We start from the raw sequence: 22,636 nt of genomic DNA, 5'->3' as shown, positions 1-22,636 counted from the left end.
CTTTTTAATTTTTTCCAAAAGAATCTCAAATATCATGTCTGAATCAATAATAATCACTTCTGAGAGGCAGATCTCTTGCCACTTTCTCGTATCTGTGATACATGCTGAAATGCTATGAGAATTAGCTCTAAACAAGCAGAAGGGCAATCTCCACACACGATATACGGACAAGTGGTTAGTAGTCACTAAAAGATATGGAAGCCTTCATTCACTTTCTACTGTCTAGCTAATTTCATTTTTAAAAAAATGGGATTTTATCAAAACAAACATATCCAAAAGAAAGGAAATAAAAATTCAGAAATTAAAACTCAAATACGCGCAACTCAATCATCCCCTCTTTTCTTTTCGGGGAGTACCAAGCGACAACCTTCCCTGATCGTAGAAGTCTCAAGGAGTAGTTCAAGCTGTATATGAAATCCTCAATATGAGGGCCACGTTTCCCAGGCAAGGAGTCGAGTGAAACCCTGGAATCCACTCTAAAGACGATTGGCCCTGCAACCTACAAAGCAAAGGCATGGTATCAATAAGAATTGGTTAATTGACTCCGGATGCATTTAATTATAACAACCACAAAGTTCACCCAGTTATGCACAGATATAATAGGTATTGATAGAAATACCTGCTGCTGAAAGATTAGATTGATCCTAGGGGCGGACATGGGATCTCTGGCACTATTAGCAGATGAACTCTTCAAACCATTAATAACCCTTTTAGCCAAAGCTGAAGCTGAACAGATATCCAGGCGAGCATCTATCCTGGTCAGATCACCGTAAAGCTCTCTAAATTTTCCATGCTGGAAACTATAGCAGACTGAGCCGAAAAAATCAGCACTAAATGGGCTTCTCTTCTTAGTACTTGTAGAATTATCTTCATCTCCCCTCAATTCAACTGCCACTGGGCTGTGACCATCCGGAAACCAGGCTGTGCAGCTGCCACCTAACATGTAATGCCGCCATTGATAGGAAGAAACAAGTGAGAAACAACATTACAATTTCATTTGGCAAACAAAAGGTAAGTATATCAGTGACGATGATTTGGGCCAAAAGAATAACCTATGATTTTGATTAATAATGCTTCACAAATTTAATATATATATATATATATATATATATATATATATATATATATATATATTAATGTAATTGATTAGGTTGAATACCAATTACTTTGGACTATTATAAAACCTTGTAGCTGTTTTTCTATGGTATAAACATCAAGAAATAGTAAAAGAAAAAACCTTAAGATGCATACAGCAATGGATCTAGACTCATAACAAAGAGAAAATTATTGAATTGTTCTTTTCGAATTTTTGTCTAACTCTGGCTCTACAACCATTCACCAACATAACTTTTATTTGTCCCATAATTTTTTTTTTTGGTTTGTCCCAAAATGGAAATAAATTTTCAGAATCAGAGAAAAGTTAATTACATAAACCTAGCATTCATTTACAGCTTTTGTCAATCGCTTTGTGAATGGGTACGGCCTTTTATCAATTGCATAAGTTTCAACTAACTCATATACTTTCTTAACAGTGACTATATCATGCCAAAATGCTGAAGTTAGAATCAAATCAAGATCTCTCCCTTCATTATTTAATGGGGTCTACCGCTAAGTAATTATACTTTTGTATAATACTTGTATATTATTGTGGAAATGGCCTCCCTCCTACACATTGTGGCATCAAATGACCCCTCTCTCATACTGGCTTCAATATGCCAAAGTAGAAAACTTCCCATAAAATAAAATACAAATGACAATGAGAGATGCAATCATGGTTAACACCACACAGAACCAAAACACATAAACATATAAAACAATGAGCCAAATTTATAAAACTAACATGCTCAAAATTATAAGATATTGCACCTGAGTATTAGTAATGAAACTTCCACAAAGAAAAAATATATATTAATGAAACAAGTAAGATATTATGACAGAAAATATGATTAACTTGTAAGGTAGTAAACTTACCAAAAATTCCAGATACTGCAGCATGAGGTTCTTTAAGACGTACATCATACGATGGCCGCCAAAACCAACCCTTGTCTTTCTTTACCATAACATCCTTTTTTGTCTCCTTTTGCCTCCAAAGGTCTTGGCTCTTTTCATATGAAAAAGCAGCCTTTGCACACAATCCAGGCATTAGGGAAGTAGGTGCCTCACCATCTATGGAATTTACAGCCTGGGGACGACCACTATTTTTATGTATACCAATGCGGTACCGCAATCCAGATTCAGAAACAAGTGAAGACAGATCTAAGGAAATTGATTCAGGCACATCCCAATATTGTCCCTTATGGTCAATGAACAGCTCAGGCCATGCAGCCTCAAGTGTAATATCATGGTAAGGAAGCTGCAAACATCGTAAAGGTTGAGAAAAATCATTTTGTTGCACATGCCCCATAATCTGAACAGCAAGATAAATGAACGAAATATAGTTCCAGAGATGAACATTGTTACTAAAACAGCTTATGCAGTGTAGCCCCTATGTTCAGTGCAGTGCACATGTTCAATGTTGTTGAATCACATAATCTATATATAAAGGCCAGATATGTAACCAGAATAAACTTGTAAATTAAGGAAGTTGTGCATACTACACACCAAGCCTATCACTTTACTTTCGAACATTTAAGAATGTCGGGAAAATAACACTTAAATTATACATGCTGACAGACTCTGGTATACCTGTTTACCAGAAATGGGGCCCAATGCATGTTCAAGTGAGCAATAGCTCGTATAGATACATCCCTAGGATTACCTATGTTGAACTTTAATTCACATACGAGAAACTTGTTTTCATAGAGAGAACCAAATTATTAGTTGGATGGTAGAGTACAACATAGCATCAGAAAACCACAAAAACAGCTTGAATCTTACACTACAATTAGTAAACAAACCCACCTACAATTAAAAAGAACTTAGATGCTCAGAAGTCCCCACATCCGCATTGCAGACTAGGAAGACAATGAATTCTGACAGTTCAAAAATTACTGTTTAAACAATTTGATTAAATGTCAAAACTATGAAGGAAAATGCGTGCCTTGTGAAATAGCATGAATTTGTTGCGGCGTCCTTTTTTCTCACCATGCCCTTCTGTGCTCAACTTTATGGATGATGAGGGAGTCACAAGAAGCTGTGTGCATAACCCAAACGAATAAAGTGACTTGTCCAAGACATGCTTTGCCACATCTTTGAATGTAGGAAACTCCATATCATCATTAGTAGAAAATTCAGCTTTAATTGAAGAAATAAGTTTCTTAGGGCGGAACTGCCCAATTAATCCAAGCCACCTATACTCGTGCAGATCATGTAACAAAAGAATTAGTATATCAGACAATTGAGAGTGCTACCATAGTTGATAGATGTGAGAGATGACTTTGGTCTCTTTTTTTTGGGTCAGAATGTGACTTTGGTCTAAGTAGGAAGGGTTGACATGAGTTCTTGGAATATACAGTCACTTCTAATTTCAATTCAAACATCATATTTGTGCCACCAAGGCAAAACAAATTAAATAGTACTTTCATTAGCTAGGATATTGTTCGAATTTCAAAACATAACTTTTTCATCTAACAAGTACCATAAAAAAGATGGATAATCCCAACCAATACTCTGATAACCCTGCGAAATGAAGGCAGTTTCATGCTCTCGAAAAACATGAAACCTCCTTCACACAATAGTAATATAATAAGGCAATAAGAAATTCCATGCTTCATGTGCTATATCAATAGAACTAAGTTAACAAACTTTGTTTGGTTGTCAAGCTTCACCACTCAATCTATCTTTCTCGCATCTTTATCAATTATCAAATACTTCCTATAAAAAATACCCAATAAGAGTCTGATTTCCACATAAACTGCAACATCCTTTTGTAAGGAAAAGTTTGTACAACTCTTTGTAACTCTAACACTACTAAGGAAAATTGCCTCCAATGCCGGGCAGTCTGCAAGATGGAATATAACTTGATTCTCAGTTTGGACAACAGCCACTTCCATAACATTTTGCTTTTATCCATCAACACTCAATAGCAATACTGAATTATTCACCAATAATCCAATGTACATACAATATACCAAAATTTTCTTAATATCAAAGTTCAAACAAAGCACAAACCAAGCCTAGAAACAGAGATAGAGGCTGGTCACATATGACAAAAATACAAAATTGGGAAACACAAAATCATATGTTCATTTTAAAACAAGAAAAAAAACAATTATGCCTTATCCTTTTGCCTCTACCTAATTCAACTCCAGAACTCAAATTTTAAGTGCTTTTTCGCCACACTTGTCAGCAACCAAACAAGCCACAAGCAAAACCAATGAATAACTAAACCATTAAAAGGAGACTTCAATTTCCCAACATTATTTCACCAACCATATAAACCATAAACCCATCCAAGGAAACACACAAAACGAAAGAAAATTACAGAAGAAACGAAAAACAAAATCCAAGAAATAAGCAAAGCATTTATAGCAGTGTACCAGTTAGAGGTAGCTGGTCTGAGCAAGAGGGACTGGAGAGAGAAAGAACCCAAGTCCTTGTGAGAAGTGGGAGAGTAAGAAGGTATAATACCCAAAGGGAACCCATTTCCCAGAAGGGATAGTTGCTGAATCCTGAGGACTCGGCTGGCTCGAGCACCGTCGAGAGGAAATGGGTCGCCGGGGATGGCCTTGGCTGAGCCCTCAAGGGTGTGAGGTGACGACACGTTCAAGTCCCAGAAGGCAGAGTCCATTGCCGTCCTCAGGTTCGCCATTGTTGGCTCTGGAAGAGTTAAACTGAGTGAGGTGGTTTTTGGTTTTTGGTTGGGTTTAAGCGATGGGTTTGTTTGTGTGATGGTTTTATTTGTCCCTTCTTTTGGGTCCTTATCTGTCTTGAAATGTGAATATGAAACGACACCCATAGTTCTTGGGAAAATTACACTTTGACCCATTTAAGGTTTTTATACAAAATGAAAATGATATTGTAAGGGCTTGGGTTAGCCAAGTTGTGATTGAGGTTGAGATAATGAATTGGAATTAGGATTAGAGGTATGCTGAGGCTTGTATGTTTACTTATTAAGAATTGGTATTCGAATTATTCCAATGTATTTTTTAATTTATGCTAAAACAAGAAATTACAAAGAAAAGCCACACGGACACGTATGCCTGAACAGATCAAAATAAAAAGAAGAAGAAGGTCATTCTCTCCCAAAGCTGAGATGGGAAAAGATTGTGACCCAAATTAGCTAAACCATTCGCCGAGAACTCTAAACATGTCTGCAAGCAACATCATCACAAAGGGAACACAACAGCATGATGTCTTGAATAAGCAACTTGAAACTCCAAGGGGAGGCTGTCAAACGGTTCACACAGTCAATAACAACCTTGGAGTCTCCTATTAGAACTTTACGCCATCCTTTATGTAAAGCAAAGGCCAAACCATCCCTAAGAGCCAGGCACTCAGCAATAGTAATGGAAACATGTCCTATATTATTGGCACCAGCAAGCATCACATGTCCATCACAATTCATGATAACAAAACCAGTACCTGTAGTATCATTACAAACTGATTCATCAAATTTCAGCTTCATCCAACCAAAACGGGGGGCTCCTTCTTGAATTTGTGTTTATTAACACGTGAATGATAAAAAAAATTATGTGGGTCCCAAAAACTCTATGAGTTTTCTCTGTTTTATTCCCTCATAATTCCAGAGATAGTGTTGAATTAGCAATGTGTTTAGTCTCTTTAGGAGAGTCAGGCCGGTTAGTGGCCAATTTTGTCCTTGATGTCTTTTGACTATATTCGAGGAAACTATGGCAGTAGTAAGGAGTTATAGAAAAAAAAAATTAAGGGTGATTGTCTCTCGATCGTTTCAGCTTTTCGGTTGGCTCAGGTCAATAGGGAAGTTTTACCCATGTCTGTCATATTGCCTATTGATCTAATAAAATTCTATTGCCTTTTTATAAATAAATAAAAATTACTCCGAACTTTTTTTATTTTTATTTTTAGAATAGAATTAAAATTTGTAATCCAATACTTGAAAAACCATGAATTAATTCGAGTTTTTCTATTTAAACCCTGCACTTCTCTTTGTTAACCCCATATTCTAAGTTCTCCCCAACTTCTAATTCAAATTTTTACAATTTCTTAAAAAAAAAACCCCACTATCTTCCCAAACTATCCCTAAATACACACCTAACCAAAGAAAAAAAAACACTCATCAACCCAACACCCCACACCCCACTATCTTGTCCCTCACCACTCTACTTTGAAGCTTAGTGATTAAAAGCTAATTTAAGCTATCATTACTTATTGTAAAACAAAGAGACTCACGGTCTTTACCTTCCTTGAGGAGCCCTGATCAAATTCTTGCACAAAATTCAGAAGTTTTCTTGGGGAAATCAACATGTGGTCTTCCTGATGGTGACTTCTCACATTACATACCTCAATTGACGACCCACAAGCCAATATTTGCATATCATATTTAAGGTTTGTGAAGAGAATATGAAAGTGTAGTAGGTTTCTTGGATTGAAATAGATAGTAATCTGGTAATAGGGTGTAGAGGAGTTTGTATTTTTCTAAAACTTAATATGAACTGTGGTGGAGTGTGTGTGTGTGTGTGTGTACTAGGGTTAAGTATTACATTGGATGACTTTTTTATTTATTTATCTTTTTACACAATAATAAAACTTAAGAGATTAATGATTTAAGTATTGGGATGAACAAAGAAAAGTGTAGGGTTTAAATAAAAAAACTCATTAATTCTCATTCATCTCTCTTATTTTCCTAATTCATGAATTCTCCCTTTCCTAGTCAAGAAACATTATGATATTCGTTTGGGACTGCTTCTCTAGGAAGCACTTCTGCTCATAAGCGCTTCTAATAAAAGCGTTTTTATTATAAAGTTGTTGAAAATTTCATAAAAATTTGAAGTGCTTCCTGAAAAAGCACTTGGAAGTGCTTCCTGAAAAAGCACATGACAAGTACTTCTCCAAAAAGCGCTTCTATAGCCCAGAAGCAGTTCTAAACTTTTCTGCCAAACACTGTCAGAAGCACTTTCGGTTATCAGAAAGCGCTTTTAGCCCTTCCAGAAGCACTCCCAAATGAGCCCTAAGTAAGGGAAAAATTAAACACAAAATTTTGTATTCTAATATTTTTAACTACTTGAAATACAAGCCACTCACTCGGTTCGGCATGCCCCTAATAATAACACAACACATACCCTAGGTCCAATTACTTATGTAAATAATATGAAAATAAAGCAGTATATTCCATATGCTTTGTTGACTAAAAGCCAAAATTCATAAAGGTGTATAGCATGTAACTGTTGGGCTCTTGTATTCAAACCAGGTTTGTGCCAAGGTCGAGTTGGGGCTCAAAATCATCAAGCCGGAGCCCCTACTCTTTCCACAACTGTGTTCGCCCAAGACCATCTATAACATTGGACTTAGGCTTCTCCATCTGCTATCTTCATCTCTGTATATCTATATATAAAGCAAATGACAGAGAATGGTGAAACATTCAAAATACCACAAAATGCCATTGGTTAACGCAAACATTAAGAATTGAAACTATTAATAAAATGAGAATAATATGGTAAATTCACACTTTTTAATATTAAAAAAATCTATATATATAAAGCAAAAGGCAGAGAATAGTGAAACATTCAAAATACAAGAAAATGTCATTGGTTAATGCAAACATTAAGATTTGAAATTATTAATTAAATAAGGATAATATGGTAAATTCACACTCTTTCATATTAAAAAAATTAAAATTAAATGAAAAATAAGATAATGGATCCTATATTTATGGAACACAACTACCCATTATCTTTTTTAATTCTAAAATAAATTTAAATTTTTTTTAAAAAAAAGCTTTGCGCGGAAGCGCATGCGGAGAGGCTAGTTAAAATTAAAAGAAAAATCATATAATGGATCCTATTTTTATGGAACACAACTACACATTATCTTTTTTAATTCTAAAATAAATTTATTTTTTTTTAAAAAAAAGCCTCTCGCAGACATGGAAGCGCGCGTGAAGAGACTAGTATAATCTTATGGCTTATTATCACAAAAGGTACCTAAGGTTTAGGAAACTATCAGATTGCATCCTTAATGTTTTTTTGTGTCATTGGTGGTCCTCAAGGTTAGTATGTGTAATCACAAATGGTCCCTGCCGTTAGGTTCCGTCAAAAACTCCGTTAGTTTGCTGATGTGGCATATATATATATATATCACAAAACATCCCTGAGGTTTACACATCTATCACAAATGGTCCTTGCAAATTTTTTTAATTTTTTTCATTTAAAATTCATAAAATTTTGGTTTTCTTTTTTAAATCTTATGAATTTTAAATTATTTTAAAATATACATTGTATTTTAAATACACATGACACTATATTATTTTAGATGTGGGCTCCACATATATGTCACATCAACAAACTAATGGAGTTTTTAAAAATTAGGCTTATTATCACGAAAGGTCCCTAAGGTTTACGAAACTATCAGATTTCATCCTTAATGTTTTTTTGTGTCATTAGTGATCCTCAAGGTTAGTATGTATGATCACAAATGGTCCCTGCCGTTAGATTCCGTCAAAAACTCCGTTAGTTTGCTGATGTGGCATATATATATATCACAAAACATCCCTGAGGTTTACACACCTATCACAAATGGTCCCTGCAAATTTTTTAAATTTAAAATTCATAAAATTTTGATTTTATTTTTTAAATTTTATGAATTTTAAATTATTTTAAAATATTTATTGTATTTTAAATACACATGACACTATATTATTTTAGATGTGGGCTCCACATAGATGCCACATCAACAAACTAATGGAGTTTTTAAAAAATAATTTAAAATTCATAAAATTTAAAAATGAAAAAAACCAAGGGTTTAGGGATTATAAATGGTCCTTAAGGTTAAAATCCTTATATAAATGATTTTTTCATTTTTAAACTTTATGAATTTTAAATTATTTTAAAAAAACTTCATTAGTTTGTTGGTGTGGCATATATGTGGAGCCCACATCTTCAAAAATATAGTGTCATATGTATTTAAAATACAATATATATTTTTAAATAATATAAAAAAGAAAACCAAAATTTTATGAATTTTAAATTAAAAAATTAAAAAATTTCGCAAGGACCATTTGTGATAGATGTGTAAACCTTAGGGATGTTTTGTGATATGTATATATGCCACGTCAGCAAACTAACGGAGTTTTTGACGGAACCTAACGGCAAGGACCATTTGTGATTATACATACTAACCTTGAGGACCACGAGTGACACAAAAAAACATTAAGGATGCAATCTGATAGTTTCGTAAACCTTAGGGACCTTTTGTGATAATAAGCCTAAAAATTAATTTAAAATTCATAAAATTTAAAAATGAAAAAAATCAAGGGTTTAGGGTTTATAAATGGTCCTCAAGGTTAAAATCCTTATATAAATGGTTTTTTCATTTTTAAATTTTTTGAATTTTAGATTATTTTTTTAAAAAAACTTCATTAGTTTGTTGGTGTGGCATATATGTGGAGCCCTCATCTTCAAAAATATAGTATCATATGTATTTAAAATACAATATATATTTTTAAATATTATAAAAAACAAAAACAAAATTTTATGAATTTTAAATTAAAAAATTAAAAAAATTTGCAGGGACCATTTGTGATAGATGTGTTAACCTCAGGGATGTTTTGTGATATGTATATATGCCACGTCAGCAAACTAACGGAGTTTTTGACGGAACCTAACGGCAAGGACCATTTGTGATCACACATACTAACCTTGAGGACCATAAGTGACACAAAAAAACATTAAGGATGCAATCTGATAGTTTCGTAAACCTTAGGGACCTTTTGTGATAATAAGCCTAATCTTATTTATTCACTTTTTGAAGTAAATAATTTCAATCCAAGTGTGCAACATTCCTCTCCACAATTTCAGAACCGCCAAAATCTAAATTATGTGATTGGTTATTGACAAATTGTTCAACTTTACCTGCTTTTCGTTAATCTGGAAAACAAAATTTTAAATTTGTTGGAACATTGTTGCAGGGATCACTTTATAGTAAATGTGAAAATTGGTGGCACTTTTCCAATTGGTTATATTTGTAGTTTTTCAATCGAAAATTGCAGTTCTTAAGCATGGTCTTTCATGAACAGTATGCCTTGGAGAATTTGATAGCAGGTTAAAACATTTGAAGTCTTCTTCATCAACCCGGAAGTTCAAAATTCCAATATCTGTATCGAGAAGCAAATAACTGTACTCAACTTTACGTTTGGTTTTCAAATTATCCTTGTAATGTGCCCATTAAAATTATATTTGATATCCTCAAATTTACTTTGCAATTTAACTATTTTCATTATATATAAAAAATAAAATAATAATAAAAAATCATAAAGACTTAGCCACACTACCGATAAATACCCATCAAAGAAAATATAGCTCTCAATCCCCCACAACACAAAAAAATGAGAACTTCCACATTCTCTCTCACATCCCTCCCTCTCTTCCTCCTCTTCTTCTTCTTCTTCTTCACCTTGAAAGCCATAACTGCCAAAAACCTCATCCCTGAAACCTGCAAAAAATGTGCTCAAGATGATCCAAACCTAAGCTACAAATTCTGCGTAACTTCTCTCCAAGCCGCCCCGAAAAGCCGCAGCGCCGATGTTCGCCAACTTGGCATAATCTCCATGAACTTAATCCGCCATAACATGACCAGCACAAGGCAACACATCAAACACCTTCTGAAGAACACGAAACTAGAGAAATTCTTAAGGGCCTATTTGGAAGTCTGCTTGGAGCTTTATTCAGACGCCATACCAGACATCAAGCAAGCTCTCAGATCTTACAAGGCTAAGCAGTATCGAGATGCCAATGTACGAGTGACTGCAGTGTATGATGCCCCTGTAACTTGTGAAGATGGTTTCCATGAAAGAGAAGGGTTGGTTTCGCCATTGACCAAGAGAAACAACGATGCTGTTCAGCTTTCTGCCGTAGCTCTTTCTATTATCGACATGCTTGGTTCATTAGGATTTAAATTAATATAAATAAGAAGGTATTTGCATGGTGGCTAGCTAGCTGTCTTTTGTTCATGAATAAAATGAAATTTCTACTTATTTATTGTATATTTGGAGTGGTTTGGTTTGGTTTCTACGATGCATAGGTTTCATGTTCATTCGTTGTTTGAGACTAGTCCTTAGGCTGTTTTGTTTCATTGTCTGGTTGTTGTTATTTGCAAGTTTTTTTTAATCTGAATTCCGCTTAGCTGTAACCAGAAATCTAATTGATGAAGATATGATAATTAGGGAATTGTTGCTAATGGTGAGCTTTGAAGCTAACATCAAGAAAGAGTAACTTCCAATTAATCCTACTATTATTTATAATAATAAAATATTTAATGACAGAGAAGTAATTGATCAACTAAAAGTTCATATTGGTATTACAGAAAACCACAAGTACTTAATGTTAGGGACAAGAAATTTGTTTGTGAAATGGTATGTTAGGGCCAGTTGATCACGGTTGTGTGCTTACTCCCTTACCACGGTTTTGTTCTTCATAAAACGTAGCTCCAAGTTTATAAAGAACTTATGTTTGCAACAAATTGAGGCTTCAACTTTGCAGCTAAGGATGAATGCATGTTAACAAAACGTGTGGATGACTATTAGACGTTGATCTATATCTGTTTCATTACATTAGTAGCTAACAATTATATGTACGCATATATGTAAGAAGAGATCCCATTTGAATCTACTCCCAAAAAGTCGAAAAAAGAAAGGAAACAAATCTGATAAAAGTATGTGGTGGAGCCTTGTACACATTAGTGCTCCTCTCTTAACTAATTAGTAGATTGCGTCGTCAATGAAATGTTGGATGTGGATGCAAGAATTCTACTTTTATGTGTGCTTTGGTTGTTATATGACAAAACAATATGGCCTATTAGCAGTTAAGGTCGTAATAGCTTTCCAAGGCAACGTGACCAAATTAACACCGATATCACAATATGGGCTAAATAAATACTCACCCAAAAATATTCTATAATAATTACAACTTTAGTGGCTGCCGTTTTATCTGTTGATCAATAAAAATACAAGGCCAAAACTTAACATGAAAAGACTACCAGAATAAAGCAAAAAGAAAAGAAGAAAAAAAACCTGCAAGGCTGCAAGGACAAGAATTCCACCTCTATAATACTTTTCATGTTGCACTCTTTCAAAGGCCAAGAAGTAGGGTGGTCAAAACTGAAAATTGAAAGTCATGAATTGCCAATGAAATATACATTTTTCCCTTTTTCTTCGGTCGAATAGTAAAAAAAACTTAGAGGCTAATTGGATTCAAGTAACACAACGGTTCAAGACTCCATAGTACTCGGGTGTGTGAATTTCCCCCATTCCCCTTCCTAACTTTGGCAACAAAATTTGGAGAATTAAGTTCGTAGTTTGTAATTCAATTTTCCTTTCTGAATCCAACAAATTAATTAATTAATTGATATATCTTTTCGGGAGGACAAGTCATTGCAAGTAAGTGTTTTGGAGTAACTTCGAGAGAGAGTTATTTTGGTTGATGTCTTAGACGTTAATGCTAAACAAGATAGCCTTCCATAATATTCCAGCATTATGATAAGAATACATGCAATCATTGGCTGAAAAGGTCGCAACTTAAGCAAAAGATGATTTGATGCCTAACGTTATCACACACACAAAATATGTGAAATGCAGTTTTCTTTTTTCCAAATTTAATGCATCGTGATCAATTAGTGACCAATTAGTTCTTAGTTTAGTGATATAAATAAGCAGTGATATGTGGCAGACTTTTCAAGCATTGTAATGGGATCCAGGTTCCACAAGACCATTTGCCCACAAGAATGAAATCCTAAGATTCAATCCAACTACAAGCAATCTTATTATGTACAGGTAAGTGGCAAAACCATTCAAGCATTGCAATGAGATCCAACTTCCACAAGACCAGTTGCCCACAAGAATGAAATAAGTGGGAAATATTGCAAAAGCAATATATTTAAAGATGTTAGGGCACATGCCAACACAAAATCACAAACAGCAAAGTTTCATACGAATTATACTTAGAACTTGATCATATCACAAACTGTATCTTCTAATATACGCATGGAAAGATAGTATTATAAATCTTTGTCAAATTTCCTGTATCCACATAAAAGTTTGAGAGTGCTTTGTGCACTGTCATAAGCACTTAAAGATTATTAAAAACGCTTTTGTAGTATTGGAGTGAAAAAAGAATTTTGGGGTTAGAAGTTGTATCTTGGAGACGGACCAAAAAACAGTGTTCCTTGGAGACCAGGCACTTTTCAAGGAACAAAATGCTTAACGTAGAAGCACACACTCAGACATGCCCTTAATTTTAACAATGTTTTGGTCACCAGCATCATAATACTGATAACCATATTGTCCATATCAGCTTTTGAGATTGACAGAAGAAAGAAGCAGAGGAATAGGGGAGAATAGAATGCAGAAGCGAATAGAACTCAGAATTGAACCTAAGCTCGTGATACCATGATAACAGTAGAGAGCATAATGAAGAATGAAGAAGGAAGCAGAGAGCAGAAAACTCAGAATTGTGTATTGATTTTCTTGATTGTTAGTACAGCTTATATATCTAATAACAGTCTTAGAGACTAAGTTACTAAAGCTTTAACAAACTAACAGACTCTTCAAACAACTCTAACTAGAACACGTGCCATCCATGTGCTCTTCTAACAATCTCAAAAACATGGATGGCATGTGTTCTAGTTAGAGTTGTTAGAAGAGTCTGTTAGTTTGTTAAAGCTTTGGTTACTTAGTCTCTAAGACTGTTATTAGATATATAAGCTATATTGTTACATTGTAATCAACAATCAAGAAAATCAATACACAATTCTGAGTTTTCTGCTCTCTGCTTCCTTCTTCATTCTTCTGTTTTCTTCTTCATTCTTCATTCTGCTCTCTACTGTTATCAAATACTTGCAACGATGAATTATGGATTGGAAAAATAAGATCCCACAAGGACACAACTTGCCAATATGAAGAGCAGCAAAGTGATCCGCCGGTAACCTAGCTAATATCCTTAAAAAAATAAGTTGTCAAGTTGTGATCAACCAAGTCCACAAGTATAGAGGGTTATAATACACTTTCAACTCACAGACACGTTAACCATACAGAACGCTACACCATGTAATGAAAAATAGCATTGAGCAGGAACATAACCAATCAGCAGACTGATTGGATAGAAGATGTCATTGTTTACAATAGAAGCATTGCAAAGACATTGATAAAATTTAGTTCCAGGACTACTCTTTTTTCAGACAGATGCAAATTATTTTCAACCAACACGGTGATCAATTTCTACAAGTGTCACGAGCAAAAACAAAAATACGTTTGAACAATTCATGTAAAGAGAAAAAGCTGCTGCTAAAGAGAGTTACCCAGCCATTGGATGGTTGTAGATGTATTCAATGGCCAGATTCGTAGAGTCAATCTTATCGGCTTCCTTGTCTGGAATCTCTAGCTTGAACTCTTCTTCCAGAGCCATCACAATCTCCACATTATCCAAGCTATCCAAGCCCAAATCCTTCTGGAAATGTACATCAGTAGTCACCTGCAGATAATTGCTGGAAAAATCAGTACTCCCAGTAAATTTCTGTCAAAACAAAATTTTAATGCTTGATTGATGGAAAAAGAAAACATTCTGAAAGGGAGAAACAGAATTATAGTTATAAAATGAGACAGATGAAAAAGTTAAACCAGAAACTAAGGGGCAGGCCACTTGCAAATAGGGAGATGGGCATTCATGCCATTTCACTTATGAGGTTTCTAACGTAGTACATGAGCACTAAAATAGATCCGGCAGGTAATATGGTTTTGGATTTTTAACCACTACTGTGTACATATAAATCTATCAAAGCAGTCAACAAGAGCACGCACAATCCATAAAGACTCTCATTCATAACCCACTTTCCCTATAAAACCCAGTACCTTTCAGATCTTAGTTATCAAGTGCCCAGTAGTAGAATTTCCTTACAAAGAGCAAAAAAAATGTTTTATCATTTTGACACGGTTAATATCTATTTTCATTGTTCCAGAGAATTTGCCTCACCAACTGTCCTATTTAGTTCTAATAGCCCGATCTCTGTCTCGGACCAGTGCGTTTACAAATATGTTAAGTTGCAACCATGTGTCCTTTACTCGGAAAATTTCTAACAAAACTTTACTAATGCGTGCAAGTGCATCGAACAAATACAAAAACATCCAGTTTCAATAATCAAGGATCACAGTCCCTGCATAATGTGCATTACATGCCCCAAAAATCAGTTATAGAAGTTGTTTTCCCACATCAGCTAAATAGGAACTCTTTCGAAAGCCTTACCTAGCAGGCTGATTTTGCAGGGTCAAGTTCTACCCATGATTCTTATCATAAGAATTAAAAGGCCCAACTGACCCATTAAACATATTTAAAGGTTAAACATCATACAGAACAATACGGCATGATTAAAAGTTACTTAGCCCATTACCATAGAGGCAGAGAATGAAGAAAACAAAGAAAACAACGAATTCAGGACAAAACAACACCAGCATTTCTACATTGTATTGATATCTGGACATTGATATCCACAAAATGCCCAAAAAGGGACTAAGATTGAACCAAAAAAAAATATAACTGATCCAAAATCTCATTTTTCTTTCTCTTCTGTTGACATTATTTTATAACCTCGAAACCCAAATCAAACTTGAATTATTTCAAAAATCCATGAGAAAAATTAAGTTCAAATAAGGAATAGACTGATAGCACACTAACTAAAGCTCACCAAAGAACAAAATGGTAAAAACGATGGAAAAATCAAAACAAGGATTGAGATTCTGATATAATGTTTTACATTTCCTGGGAAAGAAACAGAAGGTAGAGGTAGGAAAAGGCATACCGTGGAAGGATCGACTTTGGGGAAGCTCTTGACAACAGAGAGGACTCTCTCGGTGACCTCGGATTTGGTGAGATGATCGTCGTGCGATGACATCCACCGGAGAGAAGGTGGGCCCCATTTTCCCCCGGTTAGGGTTAGGGCTGGGTTTAGGGTTTGTACCGGAATTCGCACGTGCCGCAGTAGGGCTGCTCTCAGCGCCATCTCTGTCTGCCTCTCTTGTGGTAACTCTCTCTCTCAGTCTATTTGGTTGCTGTTTGGGAAAATGGCGTACTCAACAAACAGCTTAGTATTTCAGACCCAATAAAAAAACAAACAAACAGCTTAGTAGTCACGTGTTAGGGGCATGATTTTGAAAAAAATTTTGTTGTTGCAAAAATTCACTTTTGGTCCCTGTGGTTTACTACTTTTACCACTTTTGAAACCTGTGATTTTCAGTTCCAAACAATTCGAAGACATTGCCCAATTTTCGTCAAATTCGTCTAACTGTAGTTAGGGCTGGAGGGGTATTAAAGTTTGTTGAGGCCCAAAAATCCAAAGGCTGAGCCCAGGCTTATTCCTAGCCCAGCATAAATATTTAACCACAGGAGGAGCCCAACTAGGGCCTAGGAGAACTTGTCAGACGCACCCGCGCGAGTTGTGGGCCACGCGCTGCGCCAAGCAACTACGCACACCCGCCACGCAAAATGGTCAAAATGCACCGGCTCTATGGATTCATGCTTACTGACCTATCAAATGCTATTTGGCTCGGTCATAGCTTATTACAGTATAATAGCACTCGAGCACAAACATGCTAAATGAATACGCAATGCCAAATAAAAGGATTGTTGTCCTAACGCCAAGCCATGCTAAAAGCTTAAGTAGGGCCAAGCCACGTAAATATCCGAGGCTTGCTAAGAAGGTTGTGGTATAGACGGGTACGAGCACTCACAAGGCCCATTGAGGGTTCAAGGGATGAAAGTTTTGGGGCAGCTTGGGAGCCCTAAAACTCAAGCCCATCTCTTGGGCCCAAGCACATGGGTAAGCATGAGAGAGAGAAAAATGATCCAATGCCTTAGGAAAATATCTAATGGTTTGCTGCAACACTTAGGAAAAACCCACATTCGTTAAAGCACCCAACACCTTGTCAAGAAAAATGAAACAAGTAAACTACTTCTAGCAGCCTGACGAAACCAAAAGGCCACTGGAAAGAGAGTAACAATAACCCGATACTGAAAACAAAGCCCATCCCAGTGCCTTGTTAAAAATCTAGCATCGTATTCCACCCCTGTCAAAGCTCCATAATAGTCAACGAGAAGCCATTGCAGGAACCCAAGGAAATCCATATGCGTATGAGGAATACCCATTGGACAAACGACTCTATCCATTCTCTTTTCCTCTACGAGCTGTAATTTGAAAACCAATAAAAAAACAGGTGGCGCCTCACCCCCATGGGAGGTCCAGCCGCACAAAAACCTTGGAACTCCAAAGAGCCTGGGACCCATGCACTCTGGTTGAAGAGATTTCACCAAAAGAAGTGAATGGAAAGAAGCAAAGGAAAAGTGAGAATGAAGGATCGATAGAATTAGGGTTCTAAGCGCCTATAAAAGGAGCTTTCTCTACCCAACAAGATCATCATCCAGAGCGTGACCAAGCTTTGTCAAGCAACTGGAAATTTACTATAGACACCCTATCTTCTACTTCCATTATTTTCTCCCTTTCTGAGATAGAAATCCTCCTAATTTTCCTTTTTCCCCACTCTGAACCTTTTCTCTCTATAAAAAGTTCACGCTCCTGTCTCTCTCTCTCTCTCTCTCTCTCTCTCTCTCTCTCTCTCTCTCTCTCTCTCTCTCTCTCTCTCTCTCTCTCTCTCAAATTGCTAAACTTGTAAAGGCTTAGCTCCCATGCCACAAGCTCCTCAAGCCAAGTCACACATCAATTTATTACGTTCATCTGGTTATTTGTGAAAAGAACCTAAAAGTGTTTTCTAAGGTTTCAGCCAATCTTTCAAAACTCTTTTGGGAGCCTGGTTCTTGAACTCAGGCATTGGGGAATTCTGTTTGTCTTCCTCTTACAGCAACCCAAGCCCATTCGTCAGGTTGCTGGAACAAAAAGACCCCTACAAGGTCAAATCCCTTGCTAATTTCCATCTTCCATCTTCCATTCACTACTACAATTATGTTAAACTACGACACACAATAGACGACCCTTTATATAAAAACCGTCGTGGTATTTTAAAAGACGACGGGTGTTATAATACTGTCGTTGTAAGGTACCTAATACACCCACGAGTTGGGTTGATTTTTAAAATAACGACGATAACCTTATTAGGACCGACGTGTTTTTAGGAGGCGCTAAACAAAAATTTCACCTTCAGTTCGCGAGCGCGGAGCTTTTTAGAAAACCCTCGCTCTCTCAAAATCTCAAATTCTCTCACCTCCTTTCAGAAAACCCGTTCTCTCTCAACTCTCTCTCACATCTATGAAGCACATCTCCCTCGCGCCTTCCACCGAACTCGCCGATATCACCATCTCTGTCGCACCGTTTAGGTCACTGAGCTCTCCAAGATGGCCATCTCCATCGCGTGGTTCAGTCCACCTAGCTCACCGCGTTCGCCATCTCCCTCGCGCTGCCCATGGCAGCTACCCTTCCTCGTCGAGACCAGTTTTAAGCCCCTAACTGGATTCCCATCTTCCATTTTACGAGCTTTAGATTAGATCTTCTTACTCGTAAACCAAAAAGGTACGAAGCTAATTTTCTAGGGTTAGCTTAGGGTTCTTCTGATTTGACTTTAATTTTTATTTTTTCTTGTTTAATATTCTAATTTTGTAATTGTAAGTAAGTTCTTGTTTTCAATGCAACTTATATTTTTATGATTTGATCACTTAGTTTTTGTTGTTAATTGGATTGGTGGTGTGGTAAATATTCATTCTTTATATGAATCGAGTCTCTGTTTTGTACTGCCAAGTTGGTTAATTAGATTGAATTGGGCCATTAGCCTTTTGATGGGTATTTATATTTCAAGTGATGAAATTTCAAATTCAAGTTCAGTTCTTTCTTTTATCATTTTGCTTATAATCTGGCTTTTTTTGGGGTCATTTGTTAGAGTTGTTGTTATTAGTGATCTTGTATTGGAATTCTGGATATGGGTTGTTTCAGTTTTCTTGTTTACTTAGATTTGCTAGCTTCTTGGTCAGGTGTTTTGATATGCTAAGAGAAATCGGTTACTCCCTATTGCTATGTGTTTGTGCTTTTTTATGGTATTGACCCTTAAAAGTTTCTACCGCCTTGGGATGCAGATTGGTAGCTTTTAATGGAAGTATTGGCTTGGATTATTTGGTTCTTGATGTATGAGTAATAACATCTTATCATGTTCATTAATATTGGTTTGATATCCATGCTAACAATTCATTAGATATCATATTTCCTACTAGAAAGGGGGTTTCTATGAGAAATGGGGTTGCATTTCATATAAATGTTTTGTTTGTAAGCTTCTGGTATAGTTTTTTCATGGTTATCGACTAATTGTCTATGAAATTGGTTTATGCACGTCACTTACTTCCCTTTTCTATTTTTGGGTTAAGATGTTTTCTTTCAAAATTCTTAGGTTTGGGTTTTTGTTTATCGCCTACTTGTTTACTTTTGGCTCATTTTTCAATCCTTGGTGCCTTCTCAGTTTATGGGAGGAATGATGCAGGCCTAGCTTCTGGTGTTACATTAGTTGTTTCTTTGATTGTTTTGAACCTCCCTTGTCCATTACTGGATACAGTTTCGAGTTTCACCTTGGAGTACTGATTCTTATTGGAAGGACTGGAGTGTTTTCTATTTCAAGCACATGGCTATGGGGATTTCATCTGCATTTATGCAGAAGCCCCCAAGATTTGACTACAATTTTGGTAACAGCTATCTTTGAGTGGTTGCTTATTTCTATGCTGTTCGTTGATGCCATATTCTCCTATATAATTACAAAGTTCGCTTATTACTGTGGATTGCCAACACCCTACCTAACTATTTTGACAGCAACATCAACATGGGTTTTACTCCAAGTCTACCAATTCAACTTCCTCACTCTGATTTAATACGTGGGCATGTTTATTGTTGCTTCGTTGTTCCTTTCAAGCAACTTACTCAGGCTTCTTGGCAAGTAAGTGAGCTAAGCCCCCCTGCTTTCTAAAATCCCCTGTTCTTGTTCATTTTCTAGTACTTGTGTTGTGTAACGATTTTTGCATTTTAATTTGCTTTATTTTCAGAGAGCCTCCAGACTTGTCAAGAGTAGGAATTCTAGTTTATATGTTTTGCATCATGTATAAATCCTTGGACCCTTTTCAACTCCTGTTTATTATGCTTAGACTTATTCCATTGATGAATTCTCTTTAACCTCTAATTATATATGTCAATCTCATTACAGAAAATTAATTGTCAGTGGTACACTTGTGATCAAATGTTCAAAGGGTATCAAAACTCAGAGGTTCATTGGACCATGCACATCTTTGGAGAAGGTAGACAATTTGGTCATTTAGAACTTGTTTTTATCTACATTAATGGCAGTGATTAGAATTAATGAAATATATTTGGTAAGATTTGTGTTTGTGGAGTTTGATGTGAATTTTGCAAGTCTTGTAGAAGGGACTTGTTGTTGCTGATATTGCTACAGGGGAGGGGAATAGAACAACTTGGAAAATGTGCAAGAAGGCAGAGCTAACTCATACACCGAAGAATAAATTGATGAAGTTCATATCAAATTAGTGGAATTTGTGAGCCACATGTAGCTCCTTTATTTCTAATTATAGGTAGGAAGTATGTAATAGAATAAAGATTGATTGACTATGTAATGATTATTGAATCTTCAAGTTTTATTAAAGAAATAATTTTTGAATCATTATAATCGGTTTCCTAGTGGAAATTGTTGTATGGAATCATAGAAAACAAAAAACTACAATGTAACAGCTTGGAAACTTATTAGACGACATATTTAAAGAAAATAAACGGTGGTTTTACCGTCGTCTGTACATAAAAACGACGACGATTTTAAACAAAATAATGTCTTCTTTATATACAATCAACGACGGTATTTAACAAAATACCGTCGTTTTTACCATATATAACGACGGTTTTCCAAAAAACGTCGTCTTTACATTCAATAGACGACGGTTTTTTAGAAAAGTGTCGTCTTTACATGTAATAGACGACAATTTTTTTTATAGAACCGTCGTCTTTACATTTAATAGACGACGGTTCTTTTAAAAACCGTCGTTTTTACATATAATAGACGACGGTTAATTACCGTCGTAGTTTGACTTTCAAAAAGACGACTGTCGATTTAACGACGGTTTGAAAAAGAAAAAGACGACGGTGTTTCCCCGTCGTCTATTTCAATTTTTGTAGTAGTGATTTTAGTTTAGGGGCTCGTGTTCAATGAATTGGCAAGGGATTTGACCTTCACACCCATGTTTGAGCAAAATTTTCATGGGAGAATATTTACGAGAGATTCTTCACCCTTCGAACTTCCTTCTCTCTCTCTTATTCCTCGATTCTTGTGAAAAAGGTTGGAATAAATAGACCACACTCGGGGGGTGTTGGCCAAAGGCCCTCTGATGCCTAAGTTAGTTAGATGATCTTGAGAAAGATACAAAAATAACAGAAAAGGTCGGAGTTTTCTCTACGATACGAGAGAACTATGTAGTTGGAGCCATATGTGAGGGTGGCCAGAGCTGTGAAAGAGAGAAGAGAGAGAGAGAGAGAGAGAGAGAGAGAGAGAGAAAGGGATTCAGCTAGGGTTTTGGAATTACCTCATGCGTGTTATGTAGCCATGTATTTATAGACTCCTTGCTTGGCTAAGGTTTGAAGAATAATCCTTATTTAATTAGGATTATTCTTACTCAAAAAGATGATAGGAATTAGTCAAAGAGATTTGCGGGAAATTGGTTCCTTGATTTAGGGAGATATTCCTCTCTTAAATCAAAGGTAATTTCCTAATTAACTAGGATTTAATTAGGATAATTAGTTAACCTAAGGAATATTCTTTTTTTTCACGTGTCATCTTCTTATTGGCTGTCGAAATATGTGTTGCCACAAATGCCCCCCAGCTTCTGCATGGCCCTTATTAGGCATGGAGGAAATGTGAAATATTTATTGGGCTTTCCAACTGCATCTGGGCTTCCTTTTGTGAGTTGAGCTCCTTTGTGAGTTGGGCTCCTAATTGGAGTAGGCTTTTGACTTCTTATTAGAATTAGACTCCCAGTTGGAATAAGCTTGTGATTCCTTCTAGGTCAAGTATACCCAACTACCATAAATACAAGGCTTCTCTTCACTCCTCTTCAAATTGCAAACTTCTCTTTGTTCGGTTCATTTTTACACATGATTTTTCATGCTATTCACCCACTATTTTGAGTTAGTTCTTGACATTTTATAGCTTTTTACTTCCTTTTTGTGTTTTCTTAGATTTTACCTTGGTTGGAATGAAAATGAACTAAAAGTGCATTATTGGTTATAAACTTTGTTTTTGTTCATTTTCGTAGGTCAACTTCTTGGCCTGGGATCAACATGGTCTGGTGCTCGGATGAGGTCATGATCTTCATGAGACTTGTTCCAATGGATGTTAACTACAACATATCCAAATTTGAGCTCCATTGGACAAGTATTGCCTATCCAACCAATCCAGCATGTTACCACAGCTCTGGAAATCCGGAATTGGCCAGCTTTTACCCCCATTGTGTCATCTTGATTATTCTTGTTACCATAA

General features: G+C 35.9%; 2 protein-coding genes, 1 long non-coding RNA gene and 1 pseudogene across 5 annotated transcripts; 2 read left to right on the top strand and 2 right to left on the bottom strand.

Annotated features, from left to right (window-relative positions):
• Positions 1 to 179: 179 nt before the first annotated feature.
• Positions 180 to 4,831, bottom strand: LOC110769046 (TRIGALACTOSYLDIACYLGLYCEROL-like protein). The gene is made up of 5 exons (XM_021972946.2): positions 4,479 to 4,831; positions 3,041 to 3,290; positions 1,972 to 2,353; positions 620 to 936; positions 180 to 499 (listed from the first exon to the last, which is right to left on the bottom strand). Exons 1-5 carry the CDS (start codon positions 4,748 to 4,750, stop codon positions 302 to 304), a joined length of 1,419 nt encoding a protein of 472 aa, XP_021828638.2. The 5' UTR covers positions 4,751 to 4,831; the 3' UTR covers positions 180 to 301.
• Positions 4,832 to 10,450: 5,619 nt separating this feature from the next.
• On the top strand, positions 10,451 to 11,116 carry LOC110769044 (putative invertase inhibitor pseudogene; annotated as a pseudogene).
• Positions 11,117 to 14,174: 3,058 nt separating this feature from the next.
• Positions 14,175 to 16,196, bottom strand: MTACP-1 (mitochondrial acyl carrier protein 1). The gene is made up of 2 exons (XM_021972945.2): positions 15,919 to 16,196; positions 14,175 to 14,597 (listed from the first exon to the last, which is right to left on the bottom strand). Exons 1-2 carry the CDS (start codon positions 16,117 to 16,119, stop codon positions 14,421 to 14,423), a joined length of 378 nt encoding a protein of 125 aa, XP_021828637.1. The 5' UTR covers positions 16,120 to 16,196; the 3' UTR covers positions 14,175 to 14,420.
• Positions 16,197 to 18,249: 2,053 nt separating this feature from the next.
• On the top strand, positions 18,250 to 20,773 carry LOC110772366 (uncharacterized). 3 transcript variants are annotated; one of them, XR_015833460.1, is made up of 6 exons: positions 18,250 to 18,636; positions 19,571 to 19,790; positions 19,915 to 20,038; positions 20,145 to 20,198; positions 20,303 to 20,393; positions 20,518 to 20,773. It is a non-coding gene; the product is annotated as an uncharacterized LOC110772366 (long non-coding RNA). The 3 variants fall into 3 exon arrangements; XR_015833459.1 differs by lacking the exon at positions 18,250 to 18,636 and having other exon boundaries at positions 18,643 to 19,790; XR_015833461.1 differs by lacking the exons at positions 18,250 to 18,636; positions 20,145 to 20,198 and having other exon boundaries at positions 18,643 to 19,790.
• Positions 20,774 to 22,636: the final 1,863 nt, after the last annotated feature.

Source organism: Prunus avium, chromosome 2 (genome assembly GCF_965620075.1).
Source record: "Prunus avium chromosome 2, drPruAviu1.hap1.1, whole genome shotgun sequence".
NCBI lineage: Eukaryota > Viridiplantae > Streptophyta > Magnoliopsida > Rosales > Rosaceae > Prunus > Prunus avium.
The sequence above is the reverse complement of the archived record's forward strand: the minus strand, read 5'-3'. Positions and strand labels throughout refer to the sequence as shown.